The sequence below is a fragment of the Pleurodeles waltl genome, chromosome 6 (assembly GCF_031143425.1).
Source record: "Pleurodeles waltl isolate 20211129_DDA chromosome 6, aPleWal1.hap1.20221129, whole genome shotgun sequence".
NCBI classification, from domain to species: domain Eukaryota; kingdom Metazoa; phylum Chordata; class Amphibia; order Caudata; family Salamandridae; genus Pleurodeles; species Pleurodeles waltl.
In genome coordinates, this window is record NC_090445.1 from 609340730 (window position 1) to 609360134 (window position 19405).

The 19405-nt window shown below is 45.7% G+C and overlaps 1 protein-coding gene across 2 annotated transcripts in view; it reads right to left on the bottom strand.

Moving 5' to 3' along the window:
• TMEM9 (transmembrane protein 9) overlaps positions 1-19405 on the bottom strand; it is a 207571-nt gene that overhangs the window by 163333 nt on the left and 24833 nt on the right. For both annotated transcript variants that reach the window (XM_069238891.1, XM_069238892.1), the window contains exon 2: positions 1491-1597. In XM_069238891.1, coding sequence (XP_069094992.1) covers positions 1491-1559 — 69 coding nt within the window. In that variant the 5' untranslated portion in view covers positions 1560-1597. The remainder of the gene's footprint in view (positions 1-1490; positions 1598-19405) is intronic.

Sequence of the window (19405 nt, forward strand, 5' to 3'; positions counted from 1 at the left end):
CTGGTTTGTGGAATTTGGCTTTTATTGTAAAGGCATGATAGTTTATGTGGCCAAAACAGGGATTCCTCGACTTTTAACATTATTGCTGAATGGCCTCAGAATTTCCTGTTTTCCATAAATGAAGTGTGTTGGCTTAGGTGCTTTGGACATATATTCTCGGTTTTACTACTTAAGCAGGATAGGTTTGGGTTAAGCATATGGACAGCGTAGCTATAACCACAAAAACAATACTGTTTGGACGATTGATATGGATGTACCTCTGTTTTTCCAGAACAAAGTCGAGAAAACTCAAGAGTCCTGACACAGCAAACAGAGCCTTCTGCAACAAGGCCAGATAAATCAGGAGGATCCGGTTCTTTAACAAGTAAGGCTGGTGGCTTGGCTTAACACCTTTTAGCCAGAAGGCTATACTGTTCTTGCTTTCTAGGACTTAATTGTCGCAAACAGACAGGGCCATACATTAAATTAATTAGCACATTGATTCAGAGGATTAATACTATGAGGCAGGGTAACTCACCGTGTTGAGCCTTTCAGCCCTGTAACAAGTGTTCCTGGGGCTCGCCTGACCATAGAACCTTCCCATGCTTTTGTTGACCAGCGTGTAGAATCATATCTTTCTTCCGTAATAGTTAATACAAGCCTAGGCATGGCCATTTACCTTTAAAAAGGGGGTGCTTCTGCAGTTCAAACACTCCTTTGATGTCTTTCACATGTAGTAGTGGCCAGATTCGTAGATTGAGTAGGTTGAGAAACCTCAGCTCTAATTATCTGAGAAATGTGAAAGTTATTAAAGGCGATCAATATTAGATCTTTCTTTAACCGATTTTTTACTTATTACATGAATTTATAATTACAGCAGCACTGTCCACAAGCAAGCCAACAGTGTCTTCCTTCTTAAACGTGGACAGCGTTTCAACCATGCAGACTAAAGAGAACATGGGCATTAGAGTAGGGCCACTTTGAGGAAGATCTCTCACTCAGAGAAATGGGAATTAGCTGACTGTGTGTATGAAATTGGGTAAGTTTAGGTAGGACTATTTCACTCTTAGATGTGAAAAGGTTACAATTAAGATCCATCCTCAGATGTCTGGAAAGTTTATGCTAAATAGGGAATGTAAAGGCACTATCTATCCGCTGTGGTCGCTGGTGAAAAAAGATGCGTTGTGTAATATAAACGTCAGCGTGATGCGCGACCATCTGCTTGCTGCATTAACATTACAGAGTGAAATTTCGGGGTTACACATGGCAGTGCTCAGGAGAAACCAGTCTTTTTGCACTTTATGAGGTTCTCTGGACATTGGTGCAATTAGAGGAATCAGGTCAACAGGGTCAGACGAGATTGTCCATTCTGACAGAAAACAGAACAATGATAATATAAATGACTGATTTAAACAATTCTAGACAACAAAGTACTTTGAAAGCAGATAGATGGACACCCCCGTGCATTTGTATCCGAGTGCTATGTAAAATTCTATCTTTATTGCCAATACCTTGGTGGTCTGTGCCAGCGTCTGCACAGACAGACAGCTCATCAACACCATAAGACTCAGGGGCGTCATCCTGCACAAGAGGAATGTGAGCGACTCTGGCAAAGTATCTGAAAGGGAAAACAAATGGGGAGTGTTAGTGCCAATATCAGCTTTGGCACTCATTTTTACAATCCTTTCCCCGCAATATTTTTACAATCCTTTCCCACAATCAGGCAAATTTCTATAGCTCCCAATATGCGTCTGGTTGCACCCAACACTTCGAGTTGCTGAACTACAAGCAGGGAATGACAGGACCGGCTGGCTTCCTTATTTAACTGTGGGGTGCTGAAAATCACCTTTCTCCGTCTGCTACACTTACTTTTAAAGTCAGAAATTAGAGTAATTATGAGCAGGCTAAGTCATCATCATCATTCATCATTTGCTTTATTTCGGTAAGTAAAAATATACCATAAAAGTACAATATATAGCAAATTATAAAAAGGATTATATAAAAAAAAAAAAACACAATAAAATGAATACAAAATTTTAAGAAAAGAAGTTAAAACCATGGCAAAATAGACATAAAATATTTTTCCTCCAATAATATAAAACAAGACCTCTGAGCCCAGAAAATGTCAGCTAATGTCATACACCAGGGTACAATAAATATACTTAAGAAGATCTAAATCTAAAAGGCAGCCGTCCAATCTTACTCTTTGAATCACTATCTAAAGCGCCATAATGGATTCCAAAAATCTTCTTCTTTAAAATCGCTAGTCTAAGACGCCAAATTGATTCAAAGAATATTGCCACTGGATAGGCTATGTAAATGGATGGATCAGATTTGAAAACTCTCTAAGCATGTGAACAGCTCTTAAGACCCAGTTGTTTACATGGGGACTAATCCAAAGGGCCATCTGTTTATCATATGCACAACATTGAAAAAGGACATGTAAGGCAGACTCTTCGTTCTTGCATCCCATCGGATATAGCTTAGCCCCATTAGTGGAACTTGACCATTTATATGTTAAAGAACACAGAGGGAGGGACCCTATTCTGAATCTGATAAAAAGGGCACGTGCAAATGGAGAAAGTGCTGCATCCATGAAGGGCTCAAACTCATAGTGACATTTAAATAGCAGGTAGCTGTCAGACATGGACAACAGCAAATTGAGCAGTCTGAACTTTGAGCCAAAAAGCGTCCTTCAACGACTGCACAGCGTTTTTAGGGATGGAAGAGGGATCCTTCCAGTAGGACCGCAAACCAAGGTGGGTTAGGGACCGTTCAACATAAACACACCAATTAATTTTAGTATTAGGGTTGGTGCCCACCAGATTAAGGAGCCCACATCTGAATGGAATGAGGGCGTCTAATGACCATAGCCGAATCCAAAACAAGAGGGGCCTTAAGGCAGCAATCTGCTTAATTGAAAAAAGATTTAAGTCCATTCGGATGGGCAAGGTTGGAGTGCTAGAAGGAACTTTTAACAACATCTTCAGAAACTGGATTTCCACCCTGGCCAGATTCACCAAGTTGCAGTAACCCCAAAGCTCCGCACCGTACAGAGCTCCCACACCCCTGGCTTGAGATTTGTATATTTTGAAAGCAGGATTCATAGCAATACTGGGGGATCTGGCAGCAAATCTCACAATGCCACCCGCCCTTTGCTTCAGACACATTAATGATTTCTGACGATGGGCATGCCAGAAATGTGAGTCTTCTAATTTTCTGCCTAGATAATCAAAAGTGCCCACTCTTTCCAGAGAAACACCTTCTAGGTATACAGGCCTCTTCATTTTCTGCTTTTTGTCCCCAAACATCATATATTTTGTTTTTACTAAGTTGATTTCCAAACCGTGGTCCTTGCAGAACTCCATAAACTTTGAAAAGCAGACTTGAAAGACCCATAGCTGTTCGAGAGAGTAGCAAGGTATCATCAGCAAATAAAAGGCATGGGAACTTCTGCCCACCCATACTGGGGGCATCACCAGGACAATCTAGAAGGTACGGAATATAAGCATTGATAAACAGAAGAAACAGGGTAGGCGCAAGAACACAACCCTGCCTCACACCGCGAGCTGTGGGGAATGCTGGAGTCAGATCACCTGCTGGGCCCCAACGTACTCTGGCACAATTGCCAGAGTAAAGATCTTTAATTATATTAATCATGGAGCCCGGGACTCCAGTATTGCTCATAACCTCCCACAGCTTGGGGCGCGGGGCAAGGTCAAAAGCAGATTTCAGATCGACAAAGGCAACAAAAAGATGGCCATGGTCTACGTCTACGGTCTTCCACTTAATGGTAGTAAAGCGGAAGACCTGATTGATAGTACTGACCTTGTCCCTGAATCCTGCCTGAAAATGGCTTAATACCTGATTTTTCACTATCCAATGTTTCAGTCTGCTTAGCAGCTGAAAGCAAAATATTTTTTGCAAGTTATCTAATAAGCTGATGGGTCTATAGTTTCCTGGAAGGCTCTTTTCTCCTTTCTTATGAATGGGCACAATTGTTGCCACCTTCCAGGAATCCAGATAAGACCTAGTAGCCAAAGCAATGTTCGATATCCTGTTGATATACCGGGTCCATGTGGACAAGTCTGATTTGTACAGGTCCGAGGGGATACCATCTGGTCCAGGAGCCTTCCCTGATTTTTGGGCACAGATTGTCAACTCTGTTTCTTTTAAAGTAAAGGGAGGCACCGCAGGACAACACTTTGGAGATTCTGCAAAGCTAATGTCAACAATTGCCGGCGAAGAGCCGTACAGTTCCCTAAAGTGAGTAAGCCAGGTGTCAGCAGCAATGTGGCATTCTGGAGTGAGTGAAAGATCTGAGTCTCTGCGTGAAACCAAGAGCCAAAAAAGTTTAACATCACAGGTCCTGGCCGCCTCAGCCAGATCTCCCCATAGACTTTCCTCATACTAAGTTTGCATAATTTGCAAGTGGAGACATAAGTTCTTCTCGCATTTACAATGGTTTCCCGGGTCTTCGACTTTAACGCTTTAGCGAGGAGGCTCTTGGCCTCACAACACCTCTTATCAAACCATTTGCAGTTAGATACGATAGGGGAATTCCTTCGATTCGTAACAGATTTAATAAAAAGCTCCTTAAGAGCCGCAAAAAGAACCACATGGGAAGACATAACTTCCAGAGGGGATAATACAATATAATCATCAAAAAGCTGGTGGCTAGAAACTAAGGCGCGCAGTTTATCGTTTAGCAGATTGGACTTCTGAAACGAAGCCCACCTCACAGCGCGCCTATTGGTAGACAATTTCAAAGAATCGTGAGCGTTAAAAGCAAAGTGCGACGGAGGCCCTGCAAAAAGAGTTCCACTAAATACAATTTGTAGAGGAGCGTGGTCACTAGTAAACCGTGGACCCACTTCCACACTACAGAGTGCCAAACCCATAGGTCAAAAATGACATAATCCAAAATACTGCTATAAAGGTCTCTAAAAAAAAGTAGGTCTAGCAGGATTGTCAGCAGGAAATCGGCCATTTCCGAAACGAAGGCCATGAAATACTGCAAGATCTATTATCTGCGTCGCCCTGCAAGAAGCAGCAGACGACGCTAGATGGGTTAAGAAAGGGGGAATATTCCACACTTCGTCTTCAACCTCTGTTGACTCGGCGTAAGCTGAGTCAAAATCAATTTGCACATTTAGAACACCTGCAATGATAATACGATGTTTAGAACGAAAGTCAGATATGAGATTATGCAGGAGATCTATAGTAGCAGACTGGTGATTGGAAGGGCCTGGTCTATTATAGATATTAATACATAACACAGGAGTACCTGAGTTTGTCCGAATTACTATTGCTAAAATATCACAGGAGTCAACAGTGATCTCCATTACTTTGCCCACCTCAGTCAACTGGACCCAGGTGCATAAACCCCCTATTTCCCTACCCATAGAAGACTGCATAGCATTTTTAGTGAAGGAGCAAAAGCCTTGCCTATATACACAATCCGTGGCCCAAGTGTCCTGGAACATGCAAATACAGAAGGATTCAACATAAGCCCCCCACTCGGGATCAGCTAATTTACTCTTAATACATGCCACATTCCAAGACAAAAATTTCCCTGTGACATACGTAGTACTGCAAGTGGCTACACAAAAGTCAACAACCAATACTGAATTGGAGGTCACAATAGCAATACTAGGTGGGTCCCGTAGAGTGGTAGCACCCAGGCTTGGCAAAGATCTTTGGAGTGACAAGGCCTGAGAAGCATGTCCAGCACTAGATTTACAAGGATTGAGAGTACATAGTCAATCCACATCAGATGTACCCCCTTGAGACACAGGGTCTCGAGCGCAAACACATTTAAAAATAGGGACCATGTCAAGCTCAGCAACAGGGGAAGGTGGCAAACCAGAACAGGCAGCAGGATCAATTACATTGGATGTAATCAACTTGTTCATGCATGAACGAGAGAACAAGTTCTTATTTCCCAAAGCAGACATGCTGTCACTAAAAATTATATCAAATTCCATCCTTGAAAAATTGCGAGCTTCCATCTGCAGGAGACCCATAACTAAAGAAGGGCTTGCAGGATTGAGTCTGATAGTATCTCGCTCGCCAGTGCGACCACACAACAGTGAGGCAAATACAATGTCTGAGTGGATGATAGAACCACAGCCTCTGACATGGCGGATCCAATGCGAAGGCTTATTAATTAACAAGGGTGTATCTTCCCTCGACTGAGCTGTGAGAGGGGGAACATTGCGCATATGAATACAATTTCGATTAGTTGTGTGGATAGAATGGTCCACAGTCCAGTCGGTAATGGGAGGAGAAGATATAGGTTTCGCCAAAAGTGGAGCAGAGTGTTTACCGTAATACGGCCTATAACTAGAGCTCTGGGTAACCTCCAAAATCGATGGAGGATCTACTGGCAAAGTGACAGAGACCGTGGTATGAGTACATTGCAATGGCACTGGGTTCGGAGCACACTGAGAAGTTGGATCAGATTTAAGAAGCTTAAGAACCTCAAGCAATAGACACTTCAGCTCCCCTACTTCATGCTTTAAACTAGAGACTAGTGCTAAAACATCTTCTCTAGAGGGATCACAGTTAGAAGGCACAGAAGTCAAAGGAGTCTGTTTGGCACTGGCCAAGTCTAAGTGATCCAAAACAGAAAAACGATTTGAGCAGGAAATCCCATGGAGAACAGAGTCAGTGGGTATGGCTTCCAAATTAGAAACAGATTCACGCAAAGGTGAGTGATTAGCCATTCAGGGCGGACTTAAGGAGGCAAGAGCTTGGACTGGAATTCTCTGAGGCTGGACATCAATAGAGGAATTGGATCGCGATGTTAAAAACGGCAATAAAGTTCCAGGTTTCAACCTCTTCCGAGCATTGCACTCTTTTTCCTTAAGGATAGACTCCACTTCTTCAATTAAATTGTCAATTTCTCTAGACACGCAGTTGGTGTGAGGTTGCGTGACTCTACTAGATTTAGAGAATTTGGTTTTAGCAGGGCCTAGGTCTGGGCTGGACTGCCCCTTGCGCTTTCCCATTCAAAAAAAAAAATTAAAAGGACTCAGCACCAGAGTAGGTGCAAAAAAGAAAAAGAAAAAAAAAGGGTAAACACGGGAATATCAGAGAGCTCTCAACCGTACCTTAGGTCCCAGAGGGGGGGGGGGGCTAGCCCGTCCTGAAAGGAATGCAAATAGTCACAGCAAGTCAAGCAGTGTTCTATAGGGCACAGCAGGTAAGCCAAGTCTCCCTGAACCGCTCAAAGAGGTTTGCCACCAGAAAAAAGAGAAAAAATAAAAATAAAAAAGAGTATGGCCCAGCCCAGACTCTTCCGGGCGCTGACGGGTGCGGACGGGCTCCGGACGGGTCCGCCCTTAGCCCGCGCGCATCCTGCGACGCGGGCCCGCGTAGCAAATTTAAAGGGGCCTGGTCCCGCCTCTGATCAGCTGGTGCTCCCGGCAAGGCTTGTTAGCGCGTCTAAGTCTAGAATGATGAGACATCTTAAAAAACTGAAAAATAAAATAGTCACTTCATAATTACACACCGGACTTATCAATTGCTGCAAAGATGACAAATTATCTAATCAAACAAATAGTTCTATGTGGCCTGAGAAGGAACTCAAAATTGCATTCCTGTTCAAATTCGCATAAATCCCAAGACACATATGGCAAAGATACCAAAAAGTAATGTGGGACCTCACTGGTGGGAGCCCTGGGACAATTGAAAATCAAGAGGAAGGAGATCTTGGACAGCATAGAAGGGAGATCCAATTCTGCACATTACTGCACTTGTAGGATGCACCAAGATCCATTTTCAGTCAGACAGTCACGGTCACTAAATCATCTACACAAATCTACAAAGAAATGCATAGAAGAATGTTACACACTGTGTTGAGCAGGGAACACTATGAAAGATATGAAGGTAAACTAAACAGAGAAAATATATATATATATATATATATATATACACACATACACACACCAGAAGCTTAATAAGAACTACAACAGTATCAGGTATGATAGTGCTCTGCTCCGCCACACATCACTGCGCTTGGTGATTCCGGACAGCAGCTTGAACTAGCAACTCAACAAGGTAAAACTAGCACTCTGTGGTTTAACTCAAGGGGTAGGTAGGTCATTTCTAATGCATTAATCAACTGATTACAATAAGTATACCTTAGTCCTGTCAGCCTTAGGGTGGTCTTCTCCCCGCCAAAACTTATTGCCTTCTTCCCTGCTCTTTTGCTGAATTCGTTTTTGCTGGCCTTAGAGCTCTGAGCCCTTTACCACTACTGACCAGTGCTAAAGTGCTTGTGCTCCCTCTCTAAAACATGGTGCAATTGGCTTATACCTGCATGGCATATTTAATCAACTTATAAGTCCCTAGTAAAGTGGTATACCGTAAACCCAGCGCCGGTAAATGAAATACTAGTACTGGGCCTGCAGCACGTATTGGGCCACCTACTTATGTAGTCACTTAAAACATGTCTTACCCTGCCACTGAAGCCTTTGTGCAGTGTTAAACTGCCAATTCAACTTGGCAAAATAAACCATTTGTAAAGTCTAAAACACAATTTTAATACATATAAGTCCCCCTAGGGTGGGACCTAAACAGCCCACGGGGCAGTGTTAAACCTGGCATTCTTGGAGTGGTTTCCCCTAACCTTTTGCCCTCCGACCTCCTGTTTTTTCTGACTCATTTCAGCTGGCTTTTAGGATGCTATGCACTATTCCACTGCTGCCCAGTGCTAAAGTGCAGGTGCTCTGTACTCTAAAACACGTTAACATTGGCTTATCTACAATTGGCATTTTTAATATACTTGTAAGTCCTGAGTAAAGTGCATTGCAAGTGCCCAGGGACTTCAAATTAAATGTTACTGGTGGGCCTGCAGCACCGATTGTGCCAGCCACTACAGCAGCCCTTCCAACATGCCTCAGGACCGCCACTGTTGAGCCTGCGTGGGCAGTTTTAAACTGCCATTACGACCTGGCAAGAACACCCACTTGCCAGGCCCAAACCTTCCTTTATATTATATATGAATTACATCAAAGGTAGGCCCTGGTTAGCCCCAGAGCAGGGAGCAGTGTATTTAAAAAGTTGAATATGTATTTTTAAGTATAACATGTCCAGGTAGTGAAAAACTACAAAATCCGTTTTTCACAACTGCAAGGCCTTTCTCTACAATAGGCTAACAAGGGAGTTGCCTTAAAACGCCCTTTAAGTGTAATTTTCTATTGGGAGCACATAGAGACTTAAAGTTTGGTGTCTCTAGACTCACAATTTAAAAACACATCATTTAGTAAAATTGGTTTTTAATTTTTAAGTCTGAAAATGCCAGTTTTAGAAAGCTGGCATTTTCTTACTTTAACTATCCTGTGCCTCTGACTGTCTCGGATTACAAATCTGGGGTAGATGACAGCTGGGGTTTGTGCATTCCCTCTAAACAATCACACATAAAGGGATCTTGGGTGTGACATTTAGATAGTGATGGCCAGGTTGATGGGTCTTCATGGTCTAGATGGGAGGAATAAGTTGACACCTACACCTGAATACTACCCCCCACTAGAGTGTCTGGAGCCAGGGACAGAAGTGCAGGTACATTGAGATCTTCAAAGGCCAACCTGTAAGTCTCCCCCACTTCAATGTACATTTGGGCAAGTACTGGGCCCCAAACCCCACCAAATCAGTTCACTTTGGGGGTCCTGAGGAGATTCTACCAAGAGGAGGAGTTGTGCTGACCAGAAGGGGCTGATACTTTGCTATTTGCTTTGGTGTGTTGGCCTGCTGACTGCCGATTGTTGTGTTGCCAAGAGAGACTGAAATCTGCAACCTGATGTGTTGGCCTGCTGCCTCTGGTAGTGAGAAGGACTGAAACCTACTCTACAACCTTTAAACCCCAAGTAACTTCAAGGACTTGTTGGCTTGCACCCTGTTCTCAAAGTCTCAGAGCCACCAAGAATTTGTGTTCTACTTTTTGTTACTCTGCCACAGGAGCATTCTACGAACACCAGCGCGTCACCCGGCACAAAGAAGGACTTTGCTGTAGGGACTGAACGCTACTCTTTCATCGAAGTCATAGAACCAGGGGTGAGGATTCCACTACATTACTCTAGCTGGCAGCAAATCCCACGTACATGCACAAACAAATCATGATGAAATCTTCAAGCACTTAGAATTGATAGCATTGTAGTAATTCACCTTATCTCTGCAAAACAACTTGCAATAACAAAAATAAGCGCCGACACCCACAAAAGGACCAGAAGACTGCGTCACTGACTGAAGAAGACACGGCCCTCGCAAAGGTATTCGGCGATATGGCTTCCTAACTGTATCTGGAGCCAGTGAGCTCACATCTGGCAGACACTAGAGTTAGGTCACCCAACTTAATCAGTCACCCAGCTTAAACAGATGCTCCCATCCATGGAGGGCAATCACGATCATGCATAAAAAACTTCAAAAGGGTATGGCAGAACATTTTCTGATGCTGAACTTACAAAATACGAAATACTTCCTAACATCACATATATTCAGAAGCAAAGTCAACCGAGGATTGAGGCAAGATCTCAAAGTGGAAGGCCATTATTATCCAATGTGATGAAATTGTTGGATTTCTTAACAATGCTTTGACACTACTTCCACTCAAATATAAAGGGCTGCATGCATTAAACAACTACTTTCATTCTTCAAAATACTGTGCATACTCTCACCAACCCATTTAAAAAACAGACAGTCAATTACAAGTTCATCTCTAGAAATGTCTGCGGAAATGGCTTCCTGGCTGGTCCCTCAAGCATTTCTCTGCCTCCTTTCGAAGTGGTGTCCACTGAAAAGAAAAATCTATTGCAATGAAAAACAATTCAACCATATCATGCCAATCCTGCAGAAACTTCAATTGGCTAGCACTGGAATGGAGGATTGTATTAAAAACAGGATGCTTGACATATAAAGCAATTTTCCTGAAAAACATCTGGAACCAGTGCCAATCTCTTAACCATACCTGTAGGCTTAAGAGCTTCAAGAAGTGAAACAATATACATCTCAAAACCCCTACATTCATATCATAAAGCAATCCTTAACTGCTGTGGCAAAAATCAAGTGGAACACCCTTCCAGCACAACCTATGACCTGACCGACCATCTAGTCCTTCACAAGGAATGTAAAAACCTGCATGCTCAAACTGCAGTTGAGCTAAATTTCAGCTAAAGATCCTGCACACAAATCTTCACAAAAATAGACAGGCTCTGCTCCTGTCCATATTCCCCTGACGATCTCAGACTAGTTCAATTACACTGTGTATCCTAAGTACTTAGATGTTTTATGTAAGGTGAGCTCATACTGCTACGAGCTGTGCTGTGTAAAACAAATAAATAAAAATGTAAATAGTATTCTGAGGAAACCCATACTGGACACAATTAAAAAGACCACTGCTTCCTCCTGAAAATCTAATATTTCATCAGTGAGCCAAAGAGGTAACACTCCATTTATCAGATCACACATTTGGAAATCCCTGCTAACTGAACTCATATCCTTCAGATGTTTCTACAAACTTCTATATTTCTAGGAATTCTGGATTTTGTAGTTCCTCCCTCATCTTCTCTATACACTACAGTTGATAGAAAACCATCAAAAAGAAAATTAGTCCCATTGTGCTCCTTCACACGTATCATAAACAAAATAATTGTGGAATATATGCTCTACTTAATAATTTCACATGCAGGATTTGAGGTACCGAAAAACAACAAAAATATCACTCAGCCTTAGCTAATTTTTTAACAAAGTTAAGTTTGAATGTGAAACATTTTTAAACAACACCTAATACCATAGTTTAAAAGAAAGAATTAACAAGTGTTACTATTGCCCATCTTAACTGTACTATATTCGTAGATCTCAGGTCAAATGGTTGAGTTAGGCTTGTAGAGATTGATTTGATGACCTACCGATCACACAACATGTTAACAGCAACCATCAAGCCCAGTAAACTAAGAAAATACAACATTTTTCACACATTGAGAATCAATTAATGTATTTTTCTATGAGAGATTAAGGGCACTATGGATAGCCCATCAACTTAAGAGATGTGTCCATTATCAATTCTTGACTAGTCTATCTTCATCAGTGGTCAGAGGCTAAGATCCCCTGCAAATCCCTGAACAGCACTAATTGACTCTGTAAGGATATCGCAGACACCAGCATCCTGCCAGTGTCACTCAATGCATCTGCAGGTATATAGAATCCCCTGAATATCTGCCTCCACCAAAATAAAATGCACTGGAAAGGCAGATAATTTGTCAAGATGGTTTAGATTGAATAACCATATTACTGATTTTAAGGACAGTTATTTGTAGTGGATTCACCACCGGCTTATTTTCATGCAAGCAATTAAGTTTTAAGGTTGATCCTGTTGCCCTCACACACTACTGCCAAATAAGTAACTTGGCTTATACTCCTCACCTTTGGAGTGAGTGATCATTTTCAGATTCCAGACTTTTATAAAAGAAACTGCCTTAAAGACCCCCATCCAAGTTGTTTTTTGCTCATCCTGAGAAATAATTAGTGGCAAAATCCAATGCTGAATGACCAGACTTTTTGCTGGCAATCTGTTTATAAAATTTTCATCATGAAATAAAACACAACATGGTTTCAGAGTCATTTCCAGAAGGCTTATACAGAGTGTCTCAGAGTGATAACCAGCATAATAGGAATGCAACAATGTTGTGGAACAGAGTGGCAGTGAGGACAACCAGCAAGCGTACAAGTCTTAAAACCATTAATGGATCCCCAGACTTTTTTTTACGTGGATGTCAAGATGCCAAGATCTTCGAAATTGTTGACCATGCAGTTTTCCTAAACAGGCTCTCATTCTTCAAGTTACAGCAAGGTAAATGATTAAACCCATCCTATCTGAGTAAATGTATGTGGTCATTCCTTCCTGGTTAATCCCCCTTCACGAGCAACGTGCCACAGGCTCGCACTACCCACCAGACCTGTTTTTGTATTTCATCTTTCACTTTAAAGATCACACTAAAGTTGTTATTGTCCGAGGTTTCCAGTGTGTGGATGCCTTGCAGCTCCTAAATGAATCTTGCATTCCTCTTCAGCATATAGCCCAACATTTGTTCTTCAAATATCGGTCAGCAAGGTTAAGAACCGAGAGGTAATGGACACTCAACTTACCATGGAAGCCCAATGTCAACTTCTGCTATTGTGTTTTTTTTTAAATATTATTTAATAATCTGGAAGATCTTTGAAACCTTTTTCTTGCTGGGATATCTGAAGGTAAAGGTAAAGGAGATTTCAAAATTGAGTTATGTTATGCCCATTGGACATATCTTGGCATCTTCAGTACCTTACCTGAAGATATCATTCAGATGATTGAAAAACTAAATTGACTTCAAGTCATCTAAAGTACAGACAGCATGCTTCTTTGAATCCTTAATCCCCTCCCTGGTTCTCTGTCCACAAAAACTGAAACTGAAGACATTGTCTAGGAAGCACTGTGCTTATTTCTGAACTATCCATAAAAAACTTCTTGCCTTGCCTCATTATTCTTCCTGACTGTTTTAATGTTCCGGAAGTGCAGACCAAGCAGGTAAGATCTCTATGTAGTGGAGGCTCTGCAATGGCAATCGTTATCACCCAGGATGAAAACATTTGACAATCAGTATGCCTTCAGATTATCATTAGACCTTAAAGCGCACATTTGTACCTATATGAAAGCACATTAACATGCTCCTTAGTAAATTTCTCCAGTAAACAGTTGACTTTAGTCAGATGGCTTTCAGGGCGAGTCACAAATCAGCATTTAAGGCTTTACAAACTGCACTCCATTGTGCACATTTCTGCAAGTTCCCGATGATTGTTTACTATTAGTTGTATGCATCCAAACAAACTTTAATGTAGGCTATGCACACATTCACTTCATTCTGCAAGTTGTTTAACTTCCTGTTCACATTTTTAGGGAAGCATCTCACTCAGAAATGTCTGAAAGAAACAAGTGAATACAAGCTAGTCATATGCAAAAGAAAGGACACACCAACTTTTCCCCACTGGCCATAGATCTCAATGTTATTTCTATTACAGTGCCTTACCACATAAGTAATATATTTATTTGTCATAGTAATATATTTATTTTTCATACACGGTGTGAGTTCTATACCATCTACCGCCCATTGGGGTAAACCTTGACAGCTCCCACTTGTTACGCTTAGAGAATCAACCTAGCAAATGTTATGCAATAAATAGTACCTGTGATGCTTGGACAGCAGAGGTTGAAGGCAGTACTGCCCGGTAGCAACTGACTGCTCCAGGATGCAGGGAGAAATCTTTACTGTTCAATAGAATGTTTCTTGATAAAGGCAAAGAACTGCAGCCATCCATAGCCCTTACTGCCTGGAAACCAATGACCTTGAACAGAATATCTAAGCTTGTTTGTCATGGGTGAGGTAATGAAACAGGTCCACAATGTGTGAGATAGAACCTACTTCAGCTGTCTGACAAGGCAAAGGGAGCTTGCTGGTCTAGTCATCCTTTGCCCCACCTCAGAAATCAAAACCATGAAAACCAACAATCTCACCTCAAGAACGGGCTGAATCACTGTTATCCAACATGCAACTTCAGTATTGTTTATATACACCTCGGGTGTGCTATTACAGTGTAACAAAGTGATGTTATAATGGCATGCTGGATTAGCAACATGAGGCAACTTCCAGAGAGTATGCTGGAAGTATGATGGGTAACTGTAGCGACAGGTTGATGTTGATCTCTTAATACAATCCAGGTTCTAGAGTTTGTAGATCAGCTTTGTGAGGGATCGCTATAAGATGTGTACCAACTGTGAAGTATTCCTGATCCAGTCAACTGATGCTTTAAAAAAATACATCAGTAGACTGAATCACCGTCCTGTACCTCTTAGAATGGTCGCTAAATTCTTTCAAAGGATTCCCCCCTCTGGTTGACTAACGAAAGGCAATGCCATAAGTTGGTCTTGATGCCCCTCCCTAAAGAAAACGGCAACAGGATATTACATTCTGGGGGGGCGTGGCCAAGGACCCGGAGATGGCGCACGCCTGAATTACTAGCTCCGGAGGGGCCGGCGAGTAGTGAGTCGGAAGCGTGCCTTCCCCGGGCCGACTGAGGTCCAGGCTGCGGGGCAAGGCCAGCGGAGGGGACCGAGTGTGTGGGCCCCCGCGGCGACCCCGGGAGTGCCGGAATCTGCCCGTCGGAGACTTTGGAGTCCGCGGGCCTGAGTGCGCGGCCGAAGCCGCGGCCTTGCGTGGTGCCGCGATTCGAAGCGGTGAGAGTGCGGGTGGCACAGAGCAGCGGGAGGTGCCGGGCAGGCTCTCCAGTGGCGGCGGAGGTGCCAATGGGGGCCTGGGGGCCCAGGTGTGGTCGCGCACAGCTGAGGTGCAAGGAGGCTGCGCAACCGGAGGCGGGCGGCCCCTGGAGAACACAGGGGCAGGCCCGAGATCGGGGTTGCGGCCACGGGCGGGGCTGCAGGTTGAGGCGGCCCGGAGGCCTGAAGATAGTGGAGGACGCCGGCGGAGTCTACCAGCTGGGGCGGAGATGCCGTTTGGGGCCTGGTGGCCCAGCAGAAGACGCACTCTGTTGGGCGGCGAAGTGGCGCAATTCTAGGACACGGGCGAGGCCCCAGGAAGGATTGGGGACGGAGCGAGGCCACGAACGAGAGAGTGGCAGTGCGGAGCGACTTCGAGGTAGCGGCGTGACCCGGGGACAAACTGCGGGGCTGCTTGACTTGAGGTGGGTCTCTGGGCCCTGGCACACACCGAAGAAGCGGAGTGAACGAGGGATAACGGGACCTGGTGAACCCCCGCAAACACTGGCGAGTTAGATGCGGGACGGTTGGTCCGATTGAGTCGGATGTCGGAACGGGGTGGCCCCGGACTGAGTCGACCCGGGACCCATGGGTGCTGACTGGGTACCCAGGGCTGAGGAATCCAGATGATAGGATCAAGCCAGCGAGACAAAAGGACCGACTGACGAAACTGGCGGATGGCGGATCGCGCCCCCGGGGGTGAGCGGTGGGTGGATTGCCCAAAAGGTAGAACTGCGGACTCCCCCGGGCACATTGGAGTGCTGGAGATCCCTAAATGAGTAGGACCGAGCACAGAAGTATCTCTGGTGCAACAAGGGAGGCTAGCGGGAGGAAAATCGGAGCCACGATGAAGAGTGACAGCTGAGAGCCTACGACGGGCTAAAGGACCCAGAGCTGAAACGGATAGCGCCTAAACGGAGAGTGTCGGCGCATAGTCCCTGGTGCTACGACCCGGAAACGGTGGGACCTGAGTGGGGGGAGGGACCCCGCTGGGGTCCAGCCGGGAGCGGGGGTGAGGCCTACGGTGAATGGGGAGAGACATCCCGGAGTGGAACAGAAACTGCTGGGGCCGCTGCCGGAGCCCCCGGGGCGAGCTCCGTTGCTGGTCAGATGCCCCCCAAGAACCGCCACAAGAACAGAACCATGGACACTGCGGCTCTGGCCGAGAGCGGGGAACCGGACCCACAGGGCCATATGCAGATCAAAGTCCAGGATACTTTAGATAAAATACTCGGGGCGATCGAAGACACCAAAACAACATTGCAACGGGAGATCAGTCAGGTAGCGGTTGAGGTGAGCCTACTGAGAGCGGACCACCATAAACTGGCAGACAGAGTCAAAGAGACAGAAACTGTACTGGCGGATATAGCACCAAAGCAGAAAGACCTGATGGCTGAAGTGACCTCCCTGGTTGACAGAGTGGCGCGCCTCGAAAAGAGAGCTGAAGATGCGGAGGGGAGGAACAGAAGGAACAATGTGTGTGTGGTGGGCCTCCCGGAGGGGGCCGAGGGGGCGAACATAGTTTAATTTCTGGAGAATGGTTCAGTACAATAGTGGCGCCCGGGCGCTTGACCCCTTTCTACACGCTGGAGCGGGCGCATCGGGTACCGGCGAGACCCCTTGCTCCGGGGAGGCCCCCTCGGGCCGTGATAGCTAAACTCTTACACTACAGAGACAGGGACACCCTCCTGCAGAGGGCCAGGGAATCGGGCCCATTTAAAGTCGCAAATGGGGAGGTGACACTGTTCCCGGACTTTACCCTGGAGGTGCAGAACAAGCGGTCTTCGTTTCTGGCAGTTAAGAGAGCCCTAAGGGAGGAGGGAATTCAGTACTCGCTACTCTACCCAGTCAGATTAAGAGTGATACTGGAAGGGAAGACAACATTCCTCCAATCCCCTGAGGAGGCATGGGAATGGCTGGAGTCACATAGCTCCCAGGCGGGAGGTCCCACAGGAGAGGGCCCGACTGGGGGCAAGGCTCGTCGAGCTCTGACGGGAAGGAAGGCCAGAGACCGCAGACGACTGGCGCCTACACAAACACAGAAAGAGAAAGGCAGGAAGGAAGCACTGGAAGCGGCGGCACGCATGGGTGGTGAGGCATCCCCCCAGGAAGGTTCAGGGAATGAAACGGACGACACGCTGGTGTCCTCTGCGGGAGACCTGGAGCATTCGGCCCGAGCCCCGAAGGTGACCCCACAAACGGCTGACGAACTTGGCTAGCCGGGGCCTGCGGAAGGTACCGGAGACTGGGCATGTCATGTGATATAGCGGCCCCTCCGGACTTGGCCACCCCCCGGAACAGAACCTCGCCTATTCCAAATGGTGAGAACTGCTGGTCAAAGGTTGAACAAGTTGCACGGTTGCATAGTTTTCTGGGCAGCCTACAGGTTAGGAGGTGCCCCGGGGAATGGGAGTTGGGATACACAGTTACAAGTTAATATGGCAAAGTGGGTGGCGGAATTTGTTTGTGGCAAAGACATGATGACGTGGGAAAACAACTTCACGACTGGGGAGAAGCGGGGGCATTGTCACCAGACTGAAATCATGAAATGGCGGATTACAACTTATTGACCTGGAACGTTAGGGGGATGGGCACACCAGCTAAAAGGCACAAAATACTCTTTTATTTGAAGAGAAGGGGGGTACAGGTGGCATTACTGCAGGAAACACACCTGGCGCCTGGAGAGGGAGAGAAGCTAAGGCGCAGATGGAGGGGGCAGGTGTTTGCATCGGAATACTCAGCCTATGCAAGAGGTGCATTAGTATGGATCAGAGCGGGGGTCTCCTTCACAATGACCTCTTCCAATATAGACCGGGAGGGAAGATTCGTGATATTAGAAGGGAGGCTACAAGGTATCCCGATAGTCTTAAGTTGCATATATGCCCCCAACCAAGACCAGGTTCCCTTTATGGCGAGTCTATCGAGACACCTCACACGTCAAAGCACTGGAGAGCTATTAGTAGGGGGGGATTTTAACGCAGTGCTAGACACAAATATGGACAGGTCCACCCCGCCTCTACAGGGGGCAGCGACAATCAAAACAGCCAAAAGGCTGAGTGAGTGGCTGGACACGTGGGGGTTGTCGGACGTCTGGCGAATGCATCACCCAACGGCTAGAGAATACTCATACTACTCGGGTCTCCACCGAGTGCACACTAGAATTGACAGAGTAGTCTGCACAGCAGGCCTGATAAATAATATGACACGCTCGGAATACTTAGCCCGCACCTTGTCTGACCACAATCCCTTGTTAGTAACGATGAGGGTATCGGAGGATAGACCCCCTATACCGTCATGGAGGCTGTCTCCCTCAGAACTTGAGGACCAGGCGTATAGGGAGGCCCTACGCGATCACCTGGCAGAATATATTGAGACGAATAAGGGGTCCACTCCCTCTAGGGCCTTGGAATGGGAGGCGCTCAAGGTGGTGACGAGGGGCTTATGTCTGGGGCAGTCGGTAGGGGTGAGGCGCACACTTGAAAAAGAACTGAATGCCCTGGAGAAGGATATGCACGAGGGGGAACTGAGACAGGGGAAGACAGCACAGGAGAATGAAGAATATAACCGTGCTCGCAGGGAACACTCCCGCATTGAAGAGCAGCTCCGGTGTCACGATAGGCAAAAATATTTAGCATCCCTACAAGCGGAAGAGGGTAGATCGGGGAGACTGTTGGCGTGGCTGGTCCGCCCGGGAGGGCAGGGTGAGCCTATCACATGTGTGTTAGACGGGGAGGGATCTCGCAGACTCAGGCCGGGCCCCATAAACGATGCATTCAGGGAGTACTATTCGCAGTTGTACGGGAAACCCGGAGAACTGCGGGTGGAGTCTTTCGATAGGTACTTACAGCAAACTCCACTACCAACACTGAGTGCAGAGGAGAGAGACAGCCTGGGGGGACCAGTATCGATGGAGGAAGTAAACGAAGCAATAGCGCAGTTAGCACCCGGAAAGACCCCAGGGACAGACGGTCTCCCCATGGATTTTTATAAAAAATACAAATCGCTGCTGGCCCCCCAATTGACAGGGATGTATGCGGAGGCACTGCAATATGGAGAACTACCGCACACAATGCGGGAGGCTTTAGTGGTACCGCTCCCCAAGACAAAAGACAGGGAAGCTCC